This window comes from Pituophis catenifer, unplaced genomic scaffold, assembly GCF_029215685.1.
Source record: "Pituophis catenifer annectens isolate HBS135680 unplaced genomic scaffold, rPitCat1.0.hap2 SCAF_13, whole genome shotgun sequence".
Classification (NCBI taxonomy): domain Eukaryota; kingdom Metazoa; phylum Chordata; class Lepidosauria; order Squamata; family Colubridae; genus Pituophis; species Pituophis catenifer.
Window position 1 is genome coordinate 4,699,992 of NW_027256893.1, and position 20,112 is coordinate 4,720,103.

The window sequence follows — 20,112 nt, forward strand, 5'->3', positions numbered from 1 at the left end:
ACATTCAATCTAGCTACAAAAATGTCCTACTGCATTCTCTGATTATGAAAAATAAATCGAATTGGGCTTGGCATCCTAAGCCATAAAAGGGCTGGCCTTGAACTTTTCTGCAAAAAACGTTTTACCTGTATTGTTTTCCGCATCATGTAGGAAAAATACAAAAAGAGCGAAACAAAGACTAAAAGAAAAAGCAATGACAACAGTTACTACTGTTGTAAAGACAAAATGTCTGAGGATCGAGCAAGCCAACCGTATTGCAGATTAGAAGAGAAAGGTTTCTCAACGTCAAGCAAATTTCTGCTGAGTAACAAATTGTGGGCTTGCATAGTGCTTGGGATTAAGGGACACGGTGGCTCTGTGGCTATGATGCTGAGCTTGTCGATCGAAAAGTCAGCAGTTCGAATCCCTAGTGCTGCGTAATGGGGGTGAGCTCCCATCACTTGTCTCAGCTTCTGCCAGTTCGAAAGCACGTAAAAAATGCAAGTAGAAAAATAGGGACCACCTTTGGTGGGAAGGGAACTGGGTTCATGCTGGCCACATGACCATGGAGACGTCTTCGGACAGCGTTGGCTCTTCAGCTTTGAAACAGAGATGAGCAGCGTCCCCTAGAGTCAGGAACGACTAGCACATATGTGCAAGGGGAACCTTACCTTTACCTATAGTGCTTGGGAAGAAAGTGTAGAACACAGTGCCCATAGATTGTGACTAAAGTGCACAAGTGAAAAAGTCTTTATGGAAAACATATCACGTGTGTCCCAAATTAATGTTGAGGTGTGCAGTTGAAATCAACTATGTATGTATGTATGTATGTATGTATGTATGTATGTATGTATGAATTTTTAGTTTTCAAACTTTCTTTCTGGCAGGATAATGATTCTAACTCTCTCCTTGGTGGAAATGTGGTTGGCATCTCAGTGGGCAACATGCCTGTCCATGGCTTGCCCGAAGAAGAACGGATCTCTATCACCTTTTGGCACCACCTCCTTCCGGTAGGTCTGAAATATCTTCTCCCCATCTCCTGGAAGCTTACTGGTGGGCCAGAAGAGATCTCCCATCAAGATTTTCAATGGGCTGCTTTGAAAGGCTGTGAATGAATCTCATGTGAAGATGAGGAAGCTCTTGAGAACTTAGTGGTAGGATAAATGTCTATGGAGATTCTCCATAATCCAGATCACGGTTGTCCCAAAGGTGTTTTTTTTTTTTTCAAGGGGCAACTGGACTTTCTGGGGGGGGGGGTTTGGAAGACATTTCATCATCCAAGAAGCCGAGCTGAAGAAGCTTCTTGGAGGAGAAGCGAAACGTCTTCAAAGAAAACCAGAAAGTCCAGTTGCCTCTTGAGAAAAGCACTTTTGGGACATAGTGGTAGGATAGACTAAGCCAAAGATTACTCCGTGAGCCATTTATCAAGCAAGGATTCTCCACTTCTTAATGGGACTGGAGCAGGAGTGAAATGCTCCCAGTTCGGACCAGATCGCCCGATCCAGTAGCGATGGTGGCAGGTGGTTCGGAGAACCGGTAGCAAAAATCCCTCCCCACCCCCATGCCCAGCTGAGCCGCGCAATCATCAGAGGCTTTTTATTTTATTTTTTTTTATTCTATTTTTTTTTTATTTTTTAAAGCATTTTTTCTACAACCTCTTTGGCTGAAAAAATGCTTCTAAAGTAAAAAAAAAACAAAACCCTCTGCTGATCAGGCAAGTCAGCTGGGATCGTCAGAGGCTTTTAAAAGCATTTTTTACAACCTCTTCGGCTGAAAAAATGCTTTTAAAAATAAAAAAAAAACCCCTCTGCCGATTAGGCAAGTCAGCTGGGATCATCAGAGGCTTTAAAAAAAAAGAAAAGCCTCTGCCGATCAGCTGGGATCAGAGGCTTTTAAAAGCATTTTTTTACAACCTCTTTGGCCGAAGAGGTTATAGAAAAAATGTTTTTAAAAGTAATAAAAAAAAATTGGCCACGCCCACTCAGTCATATTACCCCCCCCACACACACACACACCAAGCCACGCCCACAGAACTGGTAGTAACAAATTTTATATTTCACCACTGGATTGGAGGTCCAACACATTCACAAAAGGAAGTAGATAAATATGTTCATGATATCCAGTGAATGTGTGAATTAGCTTTGCTCCTAAAATGAATTTCTGGTGTGACTTCAGTGGGAGACACTGATGTGAAAAGGATATAGGCAGGGGTGAAATCCACTTACCTTCGCTACTGGTTTGCAAATGTGAGTGCGCACGCCTACTCCACGCATGCACAGAGCCTTCTGCGCATGTGCAGAGGGTCAAAAACGGGACATGATGACATCCGGGCAGGTGGGCGCAGCCTCCCGCCACCGGTGCTACCAGTTTGCCCGAGCTGGATAGAACTGGCTGCATTTCACCACGGGATAGAGGTAACCTGGTATAGAGATATGAGCCAGCAGCGTGCTTCAGCTGCTAAAAAGCCACTGCAGTTCCGAGCTGCATCAACAGAGAGATAATTTCAAGATCATGAGAAGTGATTGTACCATTTTATGCCTCATTAGTGAGGCCACGCTTGGAATATTGCATCCAGTTTTGGTCATCATGATACAAAAAAAAAAAAAAAAAAGATGTTGAGAGACTCCAGAGAAGAGCAATAAAAACGATAAGAGGTCTGGAGGCTAAATTGTCTTATGAACAGTTGATGGAAATAGATGCAGTATGTTTAATCTATTGACGAGAAGAATTAGGAGGGACATGAGAGCCGTCTTCCAGGACTTGAAAAGCTATCACAGAAAAGATGGGATTGACTTCTTCTCCAAAGCACCAGAGGGTAGGACAAGAAGTAATTGGTGGAAGCTTATTAAAGAAGTAAGGAGAAATTTCCTGACAGTGAGAACAATTTATCAATGAAGCAGCCTCCTGGAGTCGTGGATGCTCCATACTGGAGGGTTTTTGTTTTTTAAAAAAGACTGGGCAGCCATTTGTCTGAGATGGTATAGGGTTGGACAACAGGGGGTTGGACTAGAAGACCTCTAAGGTCCCTTCCAGCCAGGGATAAAATGCTCCCAGTTCGGACCGGACCGTCCGATCCGGTAGCGATGGCGGCAGGTGGTTCGGAGAACCGGTAGCAAAAATCCCTGCCCCACCCCCACCATGCCCAGCTGAGCCGCACAATCATCAGAGGCTTTTTTTTTTTACTTTTAAAAGCATTTTTTCTACAACCTCTTCCGACGAAAAAATGTTTTTAAAAGTAAAAAAAAAGCCTCTGATGATTGCGCAGCTCAGCTGGGATCGTCAGAGGCTTTTCAAAGCATTTTTTTCTGCAACCTCTGGGCCAAAGAGGTGGTAAAAAAAAATGCTTTGAAAAGTCTCTGACGATCCCAGCTGAGTTGCCTGATTGGCAGAGAAGCTTTTCAAAGCATTAGAAAAAATGCTTTTAAAAGTAAAAAAAAAGCGCCTCTGATGATCGCGCGGCTCAGCTGGGATCGTCAGAGGCTTTTCAAAGCATTTTTTCCTGTAATCTCTTGGCCGAAGAGGTGGTAAAAAATGCTTTGAAAAGTCTCTGACGATCCCAAGCTACGTTGCCTGATTGGCAGAGAAGCTTTTCAAAGCATTAGAAAAAATGCTTTTAAAAGTAAAAAAAAAAGCCTCTGATGATCGTGCGGCTCAGCTGGGATCGTCAGAGGTTTTTCAAAGCATTTTTTCCTGTAATCTCTTGGCCGAAGAGGTGGTAAAAAATGCTTTGAAAAGTCTCTGACGATCCCAGCTAAGTTGCCTGATTGGCAGAGAAGCTTTTCAAAGCATTAAAAAAAATGCTTTTAAAAGTAAAAAAAAAAAAAAGCCTCTGATGATTGCGCGGCTCAGCTGGGATCGTCAGAGGCTTTTCAAAGCATTTTTTCCTGCAATCTCTTGGCCGAAGAGGTGGTAAAAAATGCTTTGAAAAGTCTCTGACGATCCCAGCTGAGTTGCCTGATCGGCAGAGGCTTTTCAAAGCATTAGAAAAAATGCTTTCAAAAGTAAAAAAAAAAGCCTCTGATGATCGCGCGGCTCAGCTGGGATCGTCAGAGGCTTTTCAAAGCATTTTTTTCTGCAATCTCTTGGCCAAAGATGTGGTAAAAAAAAATGCTTTGAAAAGTCTCTGATGATCCCAGCTGAGTTGCCTGATTGGCAGAGGCTTTTCAAAGCATTAGAAAAAATGCTTTGAAAAGTTTTTTTTAAAAAAAGTTGGCCACGCCCACCCAGTCATATTACCCCCCCCCAAGCCACGCCCATCAAACCGGTAGTAACAAATTTTACATTTCACCCCTGGTTGGACTAGAAGACCTCCAAGAACCCTTCCAGCTCTATGGTTCGATACAAAGTGTTCAGTTCAGAAACACAAAGATAGAATTTTGTTTTCCTGACTACGGGTGGAGTTGCGTGACTAACTAATCCCTGGCCTCTGGCCCAGAAATCATAGAAAGCATTTCTTACACAATGGTGCATGGTAGAATTACACCTGATATTTAGTATATTTACCCCACCGGTATATTCTAGGATTTTGTTCACAATGCAAATCAAAAGACTATTCTTTAAATTTGTTCAGCCCTTGGGAAATTGGTTCCTTTGTACACTTATACGTAACTCCAGCTCAAAATAAAACAGTGCATCACTCTTAGGAAAACAACATGCAAATATGTGGTTACAAGCAGACGGCTTTTTTAAGCAGCGGTCAACTAGCAGCTATGACAGAGAAATGTAGAATGTTCGTTTGTCATCAGAAATAACTCATTTCTTCCTTTTGTTTTCTGAATACACTTTGGCTTCTTTCCAATTTTTTTTTACTTTTCCTTGATAGCTTTCAAATTGAACAATTATTTTAGACCAATAGGGCTCCCAAGGGAAAAAGAGATAAATGATCACATTTCCCTGTAGCTATTTTGCTTGTGCCATGTGCTGCGTTCACTATTTGAGTGATGCGGTGGCCTAGAGATGGAGCTCTCGCTTCACAATCAGGAGGCTGCGAGTTCCATCCTAGGTAGAGGCAGATATTTCTCTCTCTGGGCACAATGAGGATATATCTGCTGAAAAAAACTCCTCATTGGCGATAGGAAGGGCATCCGGCCAGTAAATTATGATTTTATTGTACTTGTTTCTTAACTTGTGTTCGCCGCCCTGAGTCCTTCGGGAGAATGGCGGCATATAAATACATGTAATAAATAAATAAATAAACACTCAGTTCCATTCAGTTGCCCAGACTTTACCCCGCAAGGGATTATGGAGTCATTAAAAGAGGATGATGATGTGCTGTGTTCACTATTTGGATTTTGGTTTTATTTCAGAGGAATTTGACTCCCACATGTGTGTTCTGGGACATGGGCTCCAAGGGTAAGTGTCTAAAGAAGTTGGAGTGTGAAACAGAGGTGGGTTTCAGCAGGTTCTGACCAGTTCTGGAGAACCGGTAGCAGAGATTTTGAGTAGTTCGGAGAACCGGTAGTAAAAATTCTGACTGGCCCTGCCCCCATCTATTCTCTGCCTCCCGAGTCCCAGCTGATCGGGAAGAAATGGGGATTTTGCAGCAACCTACCCTTGGAGTGGGGTGGGAATGGAGATTCTCCAGTATCCTTCCCCTGCCACACCCACCAAACCACGCCCAAAGAACCGGTAGTAAAAAATTTTGAAACCCACCACTGGTGTGAAAATGAAGTTTTGAAAGCCTGCTCTGGGTTTCTCCTTTAGTGATTTCTGCATTTGTTCATTTGTGAAAAACGCAGCTGCAGTTAACAAAGATTAGGCACCAAATAATACGATATCTGGAGAGCCAGGTTGGTGTAATAGTTAAAATTAGAAACGAAGAGATTGTGAGTTTTAGTCCTGACGTGAGCATGAAGCCAGGTGGGTGTTGGAGAGACACCGGCCGAGACAGAGGGAAGAGTCAAACGGAATTAGTCTGGAATCCCCACATGGACACAAGAAGGTGAATCGTTTGTGAAATAAAATCTTTTTGATTTCAGCCAGCCACCCTGGCAAGTGGAACACATCAGGGTGTGAAATGGTGCAAGGAGAACATCAAATAACCTGCCTTTGTGACCATCTCACCTTCTTTGCGGTACTCATGGTGAGTATCTTGCAGATGTCAGCGTTGCAACGCTGGCATAGAGAGAGCAGAGGAGAACGAAAGATAAACTCTGAAACTTTTGCCTGCAAAATCCCTTTGAAGCTTGGTTGTCGTGGAAATCAGGGGAGGGGGCACATTCCTGAGAAATGACGAGGAGAAGAAGTCTGAAGAATGACTTGGAAGACAGCCAATGAGAAGCAGAGAGTTGGGGATCGGAAAGGGAGGGATTGGGAGGCAAAAGGTCAGTCTTGTCTGCGTGGAGTCATGATCCGGTGGCTGAGCTCAATTAAAGAAAGATTTCCTTAAAGATTGGCAGTTTGGAAATTCATTTAATTTTGAGATAGCACTGCAGTCTGACAGCAGAACAGGTTGGAAAAAATGGGGGCCCTTCCAGGTTGCGGAAGGTCTACAACAACTGACAATCCAAAAGAATTTAGTCACTGATGGTGTTGTAATTTGACACGGTCTGATGGATCTCGGTCCTGAGCTCCTCTGTAGAATCACTGAAAGATTTCTTCTGATCTTTTCTCACCTCTTGTGCTTCCTAAACCACTTCCTTCCTTTCTTCTGCAGGTGTCATCTCCAGAGATAGACCACATCCACTACGAGTACCTGACTATTGTAACTTACGTCGGTTGCATCATTTCAGCTCTAGCTTCGTTCTTCACCATCTTCTTTTTCCTTTGTTCGAAGTAAGTTGGGATGGAGTGGGGAATTCATGCAACATATCAATGGGAAGGTCAGAGGCCTGGACAGAGGTCTGTGGGAGGTGGGAGTTCTGTGTGCATTGGAAGGATAGATGTTTTATGAGCTGGACGGAGGTTGATGACCTGTGACTGTCCAGTCTTTTGGACTTCAGGTTCCATGAGCTCCAACCAGCATGGCCAACAGCAATGGACTATGTGAATGGCCTGCAGAACATCTGGAGGGGGAAGCAGGTTAGATAACTCAGGAATCAGGTCTTGGGGATCAAACCCTTTCCTACAACAGGTTTTAAGACACTTCATGACTGCAGCTTGGAGTCTCATACAACCAAGAAGAGAAGTACAATGCTCTTTGGATTTCAGTTTCCATGAGCCTCAACCAACATGGCCAACAGCATGTCAGAACTCCAGGCAGAACAACAGGGAGGCTGTCAGACCTGGCCCAAACTTGGTCCCTTAGGAAAGAACCATTCTCGACTCCATTTGTAGAGAAAAAAAAATCTTGTGCTAAAAGCCAAATGGTTACAGCAATGCATAGCCAGAATTAAAGTTTGAGTGTGAAAATCCCTAGGTTAACTTCCCCCTTCCCCAAGCCACCCTCCCTCCCCATCTCCCCATTGTCCAGTCACATTTAGAGAAGATGTTTTGGTAATAGTCCCTGTCATGGTTGGTTAGATGGATAGGTGCTGCATTCCATTCCCAGGACCACGGGCTTGAGATGTCTCCAGATGCCACAACTATCACTTCTGGTTTCCCATGTCTTGCTTAAGATCCTTTCCCTAACTCCCCCCCACCAGTTCCTAACCCCAATAACGTAGGGCAGACTGGCATCTAAGCTAGAGGTGAAATGCTCCCGGTTCGGACCGGATCGCCTGATCCGGTAGCGATGGTGGCGGGTGGTTCGGAGAACCGGGAGCAAAAATCCCTGCCCCCGCCCCCCACTATGCCCAGCTGAGCCGCACGATCATCAGAAGCTTTTTTTTTTTTTTTTTTTTTAACTGTTAAAAGCATTTTTTCTACAACTTCTTCGGCCGAAAAAAGTGCTTTTAAAAGTAAAAAAAAAAGCCTCTGCCGATCAGGCAACTCAGCTGGGATCATCAGAGAGACTTTTAAAGCATTTTTTTCCTGCAACTTCTTCAGCAGAAGAAGTGGTTTAAAAAATGCTTTGAAAAGGCTCTGACGATCCCAGCTGTGTTGCCTGATCGGCAGAGGCTAAAATGCTTTGAAAAGTTAAAAAAAAAAAAAGTTGACCACGCCCACCCAGTCACATTAAATCCCCACCACCACCAAGCCATGCCCACAGAACCGGTAGTAACAAATTTTACATTTCACCCCTGATCTAAGCGAAGCATAGAAGTGAGCGAAGGATAGCATGTCTGACAGAGGCAGGCTAAATAACTCAGGGAACCAGTTGTTGGAAGAAATATCCATCTGGTTCAGTTCCAAGCTGGGAGAAAGAGACTGGAAACAGGAGGGCTGATTGGAAAGATTTGTTTAATGATGAAGCAGAACCACGTGGGTTCTGGGCAGCTGACCACATGGAGTTGAGAGTGGGGGGTATTTATACCTTCCCTTGGGCTTTGCACTTGAGCTTCCTGTTCCTGCGCAAGAACATGTATTCTATTGGCTGTTGTCCCATGGGGCCATCTACAAATCCTAGGCGTTTGTCTGAGCTAGGTTTGGTAGAAGTTTGAGGGGGATGCAATGAAGGGGCTTGTGTTCTGAAAGGGTCTTGGGTAATTCCTATGGTGGCTTAATGGCTTGGCCGTGAAGGATAATCCCATCATCCTGGAGCTGAAGGTCTTTTGTTTTGTAGATAGGCTGGCCCAGTCTTTCCTAATGGGCACAAAATATCCGCTGGGGCTATTAAGAAAGTGAGGGTTGCTTTAAAAAAAAACAAACATGTTTCTCCATTTCTCCCTTTGGGGAAATTATAATATTCTGCCTCTTTTAAAAAATATTCCTCAAAATATTTCGTTTTTCTAGGACAGTGATGGCTAACCTTTTTGCCATCGCGTGCCAGGGGGAGGGTGTCGGGGGGGTCATGTGTGCACGTGCCCACACCCATAATTCTATGCACTTCGCCCACATAACGCGCATGACCTCCCCACTCCCACCACTCCTGGCACGTGATGGCCCTGTAGGCCCTCTCTCACCTGGCTCCAGAGCCTTTCTAGGAGTCTGGGGAGGGCAAAAACAGCATTCCCCACCCCCCGGAGGCCCTCCAGAGGCCAGAAACGGCCCATTTGCCAACTTCCGGTAGGACCGTAAGGCCCGTTTTTTGCTGTCCCCAGCCTCCAGAGCCTCTCTAGGAGTCTGAGGAGGGCAAAAACAGCCTTCCCCACCACCCCCGGAGGCCCTCCAGAGGCCAGAAACGGCCCATTTGCCAACTTCCGGTAGGACTGTAAGGCCCGTTTTTTGCTGTCCCCAGCCTCCAGAGCCTCTCTAGGAGTCTGAGGAGGGCAAAAACGGCCTTCCCCATCACCCCCGGAGGCCCTCCAGAGGCCAGAAACGGCCCATTTGCCAACTTCCGGTAGGACCGTAAGGCCCGTTTTTTGCTGTCCCCAGCCTCCAGAGCCTCTCTAGGAGTCTGAGGAGGGCAAAAACAGCCTTCCCCACCACCCCTGGAGGCCCTCCAGAGGCCAGAAACGGCCCATTTGCCAACTTCCGGTAGGACCGTAAGGCCCGTTTTTTGCTGTCCCCAGCCTCCAGAGCCTCTCTAGGAGTCTGAGGAGGGCAAAAACAGCCTTCCCCATCACCCCCGGAGGCCCTCCAGAGGCCAGAAACGGCCCATTTGCCAACTTCCGGTAGGACTGTAAGGCCCGTTTTTTGCTGTCCCCAGCCTCCAGAGCCTCTCTAGGAGTCTGAGGAGGGCAAAAACGGCCTTCCCCACCACCCCTGGAGGCCCTCCAGAGGCCAGAAAGGGCCCGTTTGCCAAGTTCCAGTGGGACTGATATGGCTACACATGCCACCTGTGGCATGTATGTCATAGGTTCACCATCACGGTTCTAGGAGAAGGGTTGGGTACTAACTTTCTACAAAGTCTTGGGGATGAAACCCTTTCGTACAACAGGTTCTCAGACTTTCCATGGCTGCAGCTCTGAGCTTCATACAACCAAGAAAAGAAGCCTGATGCTCTTCCTTCTTCACAGGAAAAAGCAGAGAGACCACATCGTCTATGTCCACATGAATCTCCTCTGGGCCATCTTTCTCCTCGACATGAGCTTCCTCATCGCAGTGCCCCTGGCTCCTACCGGAGGGGACACGGCCTGCAAAGCTGGCGGGATGTTCTTGCACTTTGCCATGCTTGCATGTTTGACTTGGATGGCCATTGAAGGGTACAGTCTCTACCGGCTGGTGGTCGAAGTCTTCAACTCCTACGTCAAGCATTTGCTCCTCAAGCTCTGCTTGGTGGGCTGGGGTGAGTGGCAGAAGCTTTGGGGGAAACAAACCTCTAGTCATCTAGGACTTCAGAGGTTATGACCAGCTCTTTGGAACACGAAGCAGACAGTGAGAGGAAGAAGGTGGGCACGGCCACAGAAGATGCAAAAGCTTCCATTCAGACTCGCTTCTGTGAATTCAGGAAGTGGCTTTAGATGAGCTGGGTTCTCGCAGCCAATCTCCTGGGATGTAGATGCAAGAAGAACAAAGTGCAAGAAAGGACCATATCATGGCAGCCTTTAAAGCAGGGGTCTCCAACCTTGGCAACTTTAAGACTTGTGGACTTCAACTCCCAGAATTCCTCAGCCAGCTGAGGAACTCTGGGAGTTGAAGTCCACAAGTCTTAAAGTTGCCAAGGTTGGAGACCCCTGATTTAAATGGAGGGCATCATGTTTGATTGTAATGTATTAGACATTTTTCCATTTTTGGGGACTTCATCCTCAAGATGCTTTTTTCCAAGAGGCAGCTGGACTTTCTGTTTTTTCTTTGAAGACTTTTTGCTTCTCAGAGCTGAAGAAGCTTCTTGGATGAGAAGTGAAACGTCTTCAAAGAAAAACCAGAAAGTCCAGTTGCCTCTTGGAAAAAAAAGCACCTTTGGGACAACCATGACCTGAAGGACTGAGAATCTCCATAGACTTCTTCATATTCTTAAGAAAATGTTATGCTTTTTTTAAATCTCTTCCTTAGTGTCAGAATGAACTGCTCTTTTTTGTTGAACAAGTGTGATTAAATGGCATCATTTAAAACGAAAACAAAATGCACAGGTACAGTTATATGTGGTACCTCGCTCAATAGTAGTAACTGTGAGAGGGATCTTGGAGTCCTAGTGGACAACCATTTAAATATGATCCAGCTGTGGGCTGCAGCTGCCAAGAAAGCCAACACAGTTCTAGGCGGCATAAATAGAAGGATAGAATCAAGATCATGGGAAGTGTTAATACCACTTTATAATGCCCTGGTAAGGCCACACTTGGAATATTGCATTCAGTTTTGGTCGCCATGATGTAAAAAAGATGTGGACACTCTAGAAAGGGTGCAGAGAAGAGCAACAAAGATGATTTGGGGACTGGAGGCTAAAACATATGAAGAACGGTTGCAGGAACTGGGTATGTCTAGTTTAATGAAAAGAAGGACTAGGGGAGACATGATAGCAGTCTTCCAATATCTCAGGGGCTGCCCCAAAGAAGAGGGAGTCAAGCTATTCTCCAAAGCACCTGAAGGCAGGACAAGAAGCAATGGGTGGAAACTCATCCAGGAGAGAAGCAACCTAGAACTAAGGAGAAAGTTCCTGACAGTGAAAACAATTAATCTGTGGAACAACTTGCCTCCAGAAGTTATGAATGCTCCAACACTGGAAGTTTTTAAGAAGAGATTGGATAACCATTTGTCTGAAGTGGTGTAAGGTTTCCTGCCTAAGCAGGGGGCTGGACTAGAAGACCTCCAAGGTCCCTTCCAACTCTGTTTTTCTGTTAATTAGCGTTTTTAATTTTTAAAAAAAAGCCCTTTTAATCAAATTTGCTCTTCAGAAAAGCTGTTCTCAGAGGGTTTTTTTTCCTCTTTTGTTAGAATAAAACGGCTCTCCGCTTACAGTGTCCTCGCATGATTCTCAGATGATTTCACTTGGCACTAGTTTTAGATTCTCTGATTCCTTTTTTTAATTGGATATTTCTTTATTCAATGTGTCACTCGGGAAGAGAGTAGGAAGGAAATACACACTGGATCAGGGGTCTCCAATCTTGGCAACTTTAAGACTTGTGGACTTCCTCCTGGCTGAGGAACTCTGGGAGTTGAAGTCCACAAATCTTAAAGTTGCCAAGATTGGAGACCCTTGCACTGAACAGTACGGAAATAGTTTAAATCAATGGGGAATATAAAACTTTCTGAGTGAGCACTAGTGGAAGAAGCACTAATGTGGGTTGTTCTCCTCTGCAGGTCTTCCCATATTCATCGTGTGTCTAATTTTTGTGATCGACCAGTCCCACTATGGCCCTTTCTCTTTTAAGATCTACGAGACCGCCGGTGAATACACCAATTCAACCATGTAAGTTCTTGGCATGTAGAAAAAGAGCGCCCCCTACTGTCCATTCAGAAAGGTGCATTTCTCCTTGAGGATTGAACAGCCCTAGAAGCTGACACAATACAGGTAGTCCTTGACTTATGACTGAAACTGGAACTAGAATTTCCATTGCTAAGTAGGCACTTGTTAATTGAGTCACGCCTGGTTTTATGACCTTTTCCCCCCCTGCCCTGTTCAGCAAATCACTGCAGTTAAGCGAATCGCATAGAGGTAGTCCTCGGCTTACGACTATAATTGAGCCCAAAATTTCTGTTGATAAATGAGACAGTTGTTAAGTGAGTTTTGCCCCATTTTATGACCTTTCTGTCCACAGTTGTTAAGTGAATCCCTTCAGTTGTTAAGTTAGACACATGGTTTGTTAAGGATATTTTTGAATTTCACCTGAAGTTGTGGCTTATAAAGCAGAGTACCATAAGAGTTTTACGCACAGAAACGTTTTGAGAGTAATTGTGAATAACATACAGACAAACTGGGTTTTATATATTTTACTTTTAGGGAAAAGCAAAATCATAGTCCTTTAACAATCCAAGTCTTAGCCATAGAAAGTGCAATATAAGAGCAATCCAGGGATATAAAATCTTCTTACCAGTTTGTAGAAAAATACAAGGAACAATCAGGAACAATACAAGGAACAAATACACTCAGCTCCATTCAGTTGCCACAACTCCACCCCCATGCAAGGTATTATGGGGTCATTAAAAGACAAAAAAGCCCCCCCCCAAATAAATGAACTGTTGTAACTCGAGGACTACCTGTAAGTCATTAAGCAAGTCTGGCTTCCCCCATTAACTTTGCTTGTTGGAACTTGACTGGGAAGGTCACTAATGGTGATCACATGACTGTGTGGTGGCATAACTCATAAATACATGCCAACTATCAAGTGCACAATCTTTGATCCTATGACTGGGAGGATGTGACTTTTGTAAGTGTGAGAAGTGGTCCTAAGTCACTTTTTTTAAGTACACGGTGTTTTTTTTTTTTTGAATCGTTGCTAAACAAATGGTTGTATGTTGAGGATGCGGGGATGAGTGTGGGCCACAAAGAGGATGGGATACATCGCAGTTATGATTGGTACCGGAGTGTCCTGGAAAATCCTGTTTTTTGTCCAAGATAGTATAAGCCCTTATCATGAGATGTATGTTCCAGAGGGAAAGTGGCCTCCAATTTAAAAAAAAGTCCTTATCCTTTAAATTCAGTACAATATCGCCAACTCTAGCATTAAAATCCCCAGAAATAATTAAACCATGCGTTGATGTAACATTTCAACTAAAGACTCTTCCAGGTTATCCCACTTTACCTGTTGTCTGGGTGGCATGTGTAAATGTTCACACAGATTAACATTCTCTCTTTAAGTTTTGGGTTAAATATCATAATTTTCTAGATCAGTTTCTTCTAATCTCACATCATGATTGTGCTTCATTGGTGGGTGGGTGGGTGGCTGGTGGCTGGCTGGCAGGATGGTAGGATGGATGGATGGATGGATAGATGGATGGATGGATGGATGGATGGTAAGATGGATGGATGGATGGATGATTGGATGGATGGATGGATGGATGGATGGATGGATGGATGGATGGATGGTAGAATGGATGGATGGATGGATGGATGGTAGGATGGATGGATGGTAGGATGGATGGATGGATGGATGATTGGATGGATGGTAGGATGGATGGATGGATGGATGGATGATGGATGGTAGGATGGATGGCTGGATGGCTGGATGGATGGGTGGGTGGGTGGGTGGGCAGGTGGGTGGATGGATGGATGGATGCTCCATCATTGGAAGTTTTCAAGAAAAGATTGGACAACATTTGTCCAGAATAGTATAAGCTCTTGTGCAGTAGATTGGACTAGAAGACCTTCAAGGTCTCTTCCAGTCCTGGGATTCTATGATTCTATCAAGATGTATTGTGACTAGACTCATTAAGCCCTCGCTTAGCATGGGCCATCTTTTGATCCTATGTTGCTTATGATAAAAACACCTGTAGCCAGGTAATGCTAGAACATCATTTCCATTAATCCAGTTTCTTGGAGAACGAGGGAATCAAGGAATGAGCAGAGACCACAAAGAGGGTGGGACGCATCACATTCATGATTGGCCCTGGAGCATCCTGGAAATTCCTGTTTTTGGGGAAGGTGTCAGCTTAAAGAAAATTTCCCAGCCTATTTGAAAGCTCATATTCCAGTTTTCATGCGCCTTCCAGCTAGTTAAATAGTGCCTAGACTTAACCTTTCTGTGTTTTTCTCTTCTTCTCCTCCAGCTGTTGGATTACCAAAAAGGAGATCAACAATTTCCTGAATTTGGGCTATTTAAGCCTGGTGCTTTTCTTCAACAGCATCATGCTGGCCACCATGGTGTATGAGATTCTCAAGCTGAGACATCGAGAGCATCACTGGGGATATGTGGTGATGCTCCTGGGCCTGAGCTGTGTCCTGGGCATCCCGTGGGGGCTGGTCTTCTTTGCGTTCGCTTCTGGGACCTTCAAGCTGGTGGCCGTGTATCTTTTCACCATCATCAACTCTCTCCAAGGTCAGTGAGTATTCCTGCTCCCCTTATTCTTGAGGTCTGCCACCTTATCAGTTTTTGTCCCCTGGATTTTCACGCAACACAAGAGAGAGTTGCATTTTGGCTCTGTGACTTCATCTTTTCAATTCAATCTGAGCTTGTGAAAGTGATGGGTCTTCTCTTCACTAGACTGACCATGCCCAGTTCCTGCAATCGTTCATCGTATGTTTTAGCCTCTACCATAATCATCTTGGTTGCTCTTCTCTGTGCTCTTTCTAGACCAGGGATAAGCAACCTGCAGCTCTGGAGCCGCATGTGGCTCTTTCACCCCTCTGCTGCGGCTCCCTGTCACTCAAAATATCACTCACATCTGCCAATGTGTGACACTTGTCAGCACGCGATTTATTGAGCTTTTCAACCCCTGGTAGGCCAACCATGGATAAATCCAAGAAAAGAAAAGTTTCAGAAGAAAACAGAAGGTTTAATTCAACTACATATGCTAGTTTTGTGGACGCTCAAGAAATAGTCAGGCACGGGAAGGGTTTTGTGGCTCCCGGTGTTTTCTTTTCTGCGGGAAACGGGTCCAAATGGCTCTTTGAGTGTTTAAGGTTGCAGACCCCTGGAATTAGATTCATCCCTCTGCAGAAATTGGCAGTGGTGGCGTTGTGGGAAACCAAGAAATTTCCAATCAAATATTTGCTGGTTGTGCTCCCTTAATTGCATTCATTCTGAGTCAACATTGAATGACAGCCTGATTTGTCTATATACCTACCATACCATTCATTTTGGAGTTTTCTAGGATAAAGTAGAATTTCAGTTTTTTTTAGAATAACAGAGTTGGAAGGGACCTTGGAGGTCTTCTAATTCAACCCCCTGCTTAGGCAGGAAACCCTACACCACTTCAGACAAATGGTTGTCCAACATCTGTTTTCTTTTCTGCAGGAAACAGGTCCAAATGGCTCTTTGAGTGTTTAAGGTTGCAGACCCGGGTTCTAGACTCTAGAATCTAGAGTCTCAACATCTTTTTTATAGTGTGGTGACCAATGCAAAGAATGTGCATCACCTCTGAATTCCAGTCCTTCTCACACCTTTGATCATCCGCAACAGACAGATCTGATGGTGAAAAGACTTCAACACTGCTGCATTTCAACCTTTCAAGGGAAACCAAAGTTAGGAAACCTCCACAAAAAAAGTTGCTGAGACCCTAGAAAGAGTGCAGAGAAGACCAACAAAGATCGATGATATAGACTGGAGGTTAAAATATATGAAGGACAGTTGCAGGAACTGGGCATGTCTAATCTAATGAAGAGAAGGGCTAGGGGTGACTTGATAGTCTTCCAATATTCTTCCACAAAGAAGACGGGTCAACCTATTCTTCAAAGCACCTAAAGAAACAATGGATGGAAAGTAATGAAGGAAAGGAGCAACCTAGAACTAAGAAGAAATTTCCTGATAGTGAGAGCAATTAATCAGTGGAATGTCTTGCCTCCAGAAATTATGGGTGCTCCATCACTGGAGGCTTTGAAGAAGAGAATAGAATAGCCCCTTGTCTGGAATGTTATAGGGCAGTAATGGCTAACCTTTTGGCCATTGCGTGCCAAAAGCAGGGGGTTGCCCTCGCGCGTGCCCACACCCATAATTCTATGCGCCCTGCCCCCCCTCACATGCGCGTGTAAACCCCCCCCCCCGCTTTAGGCAGGTGATGGCCCGGTAGGCCCGTTTTTCACCCTCCCCAGGCTCCAGAGGCTTTTTAGGAGCCTGGGGAGGGCGGAAAACGGCCTTCCCAACCCCCTGGAGGCCCTCTGGAGGCTGGAAATGGCCTCTTTCCTGACTTCCAGTGGGCCCAGAAGGCCTGAAAATCAGCTAGCGGAGCTGAGCTCGCGTGCCCAATATGGCTCCATGTGCCACCTGTGGCATGCATGCCATATGTTCGCCATCACGGTTATAGGGTCTCCTACTTGTGCAGAGGGTTGGACTAGAAGACCTCCAAGGTCCCTTCCAACTCTGATAATCTGTTATCCGTTACTCTCCAGGCCTTTGATCATCTTAATTGTTCTTCTCTGAAGAACAATAGACAATTATTCTTTGTCTATTGTCTTCTTTTATTATAAGTAATAATAGAGTAATAAAATCCTGCACTTCCACCTCCCTCCCCCTTTTTTAATGTGAACTAAGGAGGTTCCTATCTGAGAACCTGGTTCCTATCTGCCCCGGATTCAAATTTCTTTATCTATCTGTTTCTTTGGCTGCAGCTCTTCCTCCTTTCCTCAAGGTTATTCATACAGTACAACATTACATTGCAGTTCTATCCGTGTGTCCGAATTCCTCACTCCCTTCCAGGAACTGCTTAACATCTGTGATCTTCTGTTTTCTCAGATTCCATTTCTGCCCCAGACTCAGATTTCCTTTTATCTATCTGTTGCCTTGGCTGCAGCTCTTCCTCCTTCCTCCTTTCTTCAAGGGTATTCCTACAGTACAACATTACACTGCAGTCGGTGGAATTCAAAATTTTTTACTACCGATTCTGCGGGCGTAGCTTGGTGGGCGTGGCTTGGTGGACGTGGCAGGGGAAGGATACTGCATTTCCTCCCCACTCCTGGGGGAAGGATAGTGCAAAATCCCCATTCCCTCCCCACTCCTGGGGCCAGCCAGAGATGGTATTTGCCGGTTCTCCGAACTACTCAAAATTTCTGCTATGGGTTCTCCAGAATCTGTCAGAACCTGCTGAATTTCACCCATGACTGCAGTTCTATTTGAATTCCTCACTCCCTTCCAGGAACTGCTTAACATCTGTGATCTCCTCCTGTTTCTCCAGGCTTCTTCATCTTCCTTTGGTACTTGGCCAAAGTGTTGCAGTCTCGCAGGTCGAATTCCATGCAGTGCACGACTTCCAACAGCTTGAAGTTCCAGTCCAGCAGCACCAGCATCTGACCTTGTCCTGGCCAAGGGGACTTTGGATATGAAACGTTCATAGGAGGATCTTCCTGGAAACTTCTTTGGTGGACTTGGGTGACTTCATACCTCTGAGTAGCTTAGAGACAACACTGATCTGTTTTCCTTCAACATTTGTACGGCTCTTTTTTGTAATGTAAATATTTTTTTTTAAATTCCTCTGGTGTAAAAAGTTTATGAGAGTACATTGAAATTTAAACTATGTATATTAAAGGCAAATTTATTTTAGTGCGGATGTGATTACATCTGGATAAATATAGCTCAAAATACTAGTTGTTTGTGTTCTGTGCCAGGCTGGTTGTTTGCAAGTGCAAGGCACCTGGGACTAAGCCTGTCCCAGCCTGTTCTTGGAAGCCCCCATGTTTCAGCAAACCTCCCACTAACAGAATGCAGTTCAGTGGTCAGAAAAGTAATGTTGTGGCAGAGGTGGGTTTCAGCAGGTTCTGACCAGTTCTGAAAAACCGGTAGCAGAAATTTTGAGTAGTTCGGAGAACTGGTAGTAAAAATTCTGACTGGCCCCACCCCCATCTATTCTCTGCCTGCCGAGTCTCAGCTGATCGGGAGGAAATGGGGATTTTGCAGCATCCTTCCCCTGGATTGGGGCAGGAATGGAGATTTTACAGTATCCTTCCCCTGCCACGCCCACCAAGCCACGCCCAAAGAACCGGTAGTAAAATTTTTTGAAACCCACTACTGTGTTGTGGCTTGTTAGCCACCGGCCCCTCCAGCAGCCGAATCAGAGGCGGAGGAGGAGTGGGAGTGGGAATGGAGCTGGCAGAGAGAGAGAGAGAGAGAGAGAGAGAGAGAGAGAGAGAGAGAGAGAGAGAGAGAGGGAGGGAGGGAGGGAGGGGCAGAGCCTGGGCCGTCTGTCAGCCCTCAGATGGAGAGTCAACAGCCCCCAGGTCTGGAGGTGGCTGATGAGGAAGAGGAGGAACAGCTGGGTCCAGTGCCTGACACGTGGATGCGCAGAAGGCAGAGGAGAGGAGAGCAGTGGAAATATGTGGGCTGATCCTCGGGACGGAAGAGTCACCGCTGCTAGCGAAGCCCCACCCTAGCTTTGGGGATAAAAGGCAGGGGGCGGAGATGAATAGGTTTGTCAGACAACTATTCATCTGCCATCCGGATGGACTTGTTAACCTGCGTTGAGAGAGAAACTTTTTGCTGGCGCTCCTAATAAAGGAATCTTTGAGAACTTCAGAGGGTTTGTCGTGTTTGGGGAACTGGGTCAGAACAAGTAAGCTCCTGCACTTGGCCACGAAAAGCCAATTTCCTGGTTGTGAGAGCAATTAATCAATGGAACAGCTCCTCTCCCAGAGTTGTGGGTGCTCCATCACTGGAGGTTTTCAAGAAAAGATTGGACAGGATAGTATAAGGACTCCTGCCTTGGGCAAGGGATTAGACTACAAGACCTCCAGGGTTCCTTCCAGTTCTCAGATTCTATGATCTGGCCCTCTGCCTCTCCTCTTTTCTTCTGGGGCCAGTTCACAAAACAATACAGCAGTTTTCTTTCGAAAGCTTACCTAAGAAATGTTGATGCAAGAGAAGACCACAAATGACCTTCCTCCTTTGTCTCTTGGGTAAAATACAAAACAAAAAACCAAAACCCGCCCCCCCCCCACACACAACATGAAATAAAGGCAGTGTCTGTCTCTGGGTCTCATACATGCTCCAGAAGGGCAACAGTCATCATTCATTTAGCCATTTATTGTCAGGCCTGGGGGAGCAGTGGCTAGAATGCAGTCCTGGAGGCAAACTCTGCCTGCTGTCTGAAGTTCAACTTCACTGGTTCAAGGTTGACTCAGCCTTCCATCTTTCTGAAATCGCTAAAAAGAGGACCCAGATTGTTTGGGGGGCAAGAGGCTGACTCTGTAAACCACCCAGAAGTGCTGGAAAGTCGGAGCAACCGAAGAGCAGCAATAAATAAGGACTAATCTTGGACACCTGGCAAATGCGGTGCATCCCTCTAGAGGGCGCTAAAAGACCACCCAATGCAAATTGGCTGCTGTTGCACATAAAATTGTCTTTATTGGGTGCAGCCAAAGACAAACCTATTTTAATGTAGGCTACGGACATCACTGGATGGAATTGGAAGCAGGATTGAGAGAGTAAGGTGCAGGGGTGAAATGCTCCCGGTTCAGACCGGATCGCCCAATCCGTTAGCGATGGTGGCGGGTGGTTCAGAGAACCGGTAGCAAAAATCTCTGCCGCGCCCCCCATCACCATGCCCAGCTAAACTGCAGGATCATCAGAGGCTTTTTTTTAACTTTTAAAAGCATTTTTTTCTACAACTTCTTCCGATGAAAAAATGTTTTTAAAAGTAAAAAAAAAAAGCCTCTGATGCTTGCGCGGCTCAGCTGGGATCGTCACAGGC

General features: G+C 45.4%; 1 protein-coding gene across 2 annotated transcripts in view; it reads left to right on the top strand.

The window, feature by feature from the left end:
• The window catches only part of LOC139323660 (adhesion G-protein coupled receptor G1-like), a 79,179-nt gene extending 61,210 nt beyond the window's left edge, over window positions 1-17,969 (top strand). For both annotated transcript variants that reach the window (XM_070953096.1, XM_070953097.1), the window contains 8 exons: window positions 867-989; window positions 5,286-5,331; window positions 5,958-6,061; window positions 6,635-6,753; window positions 9,918-10,186; window positions 12,139-12,247; window positions 14,545-14,813; window positions 17,605-17,969. In XM_070953096.1, the coding sequence (XP_070809197.1) occupies window positions 867-989; window positions 5,286-5,331; window positions 5,958-6,061; window positions 6,635-6,753; window positions 9,918-10,186; window positions 12,139-12,247; window positions 14,545-14,813; window positions 17,605-17,720 (1,155 nt within the window). In that variant the 3' untranslated portion in view covers window positions 17,721-17,969. The remainder of the gene's footprint in view (window positions 1-866; window positions 990-5,285; window positions 5,332-5,957; window positions 6,062-6,634; window positions 6,754-9,917; window positions 10,187-12,138; window positions 12,248-14,544; window positions 14,814-17,604) is intronic.
• The last annotated feature ends 2,143 nt before the right edge of the window (window positions 17,970-20,112 follow it).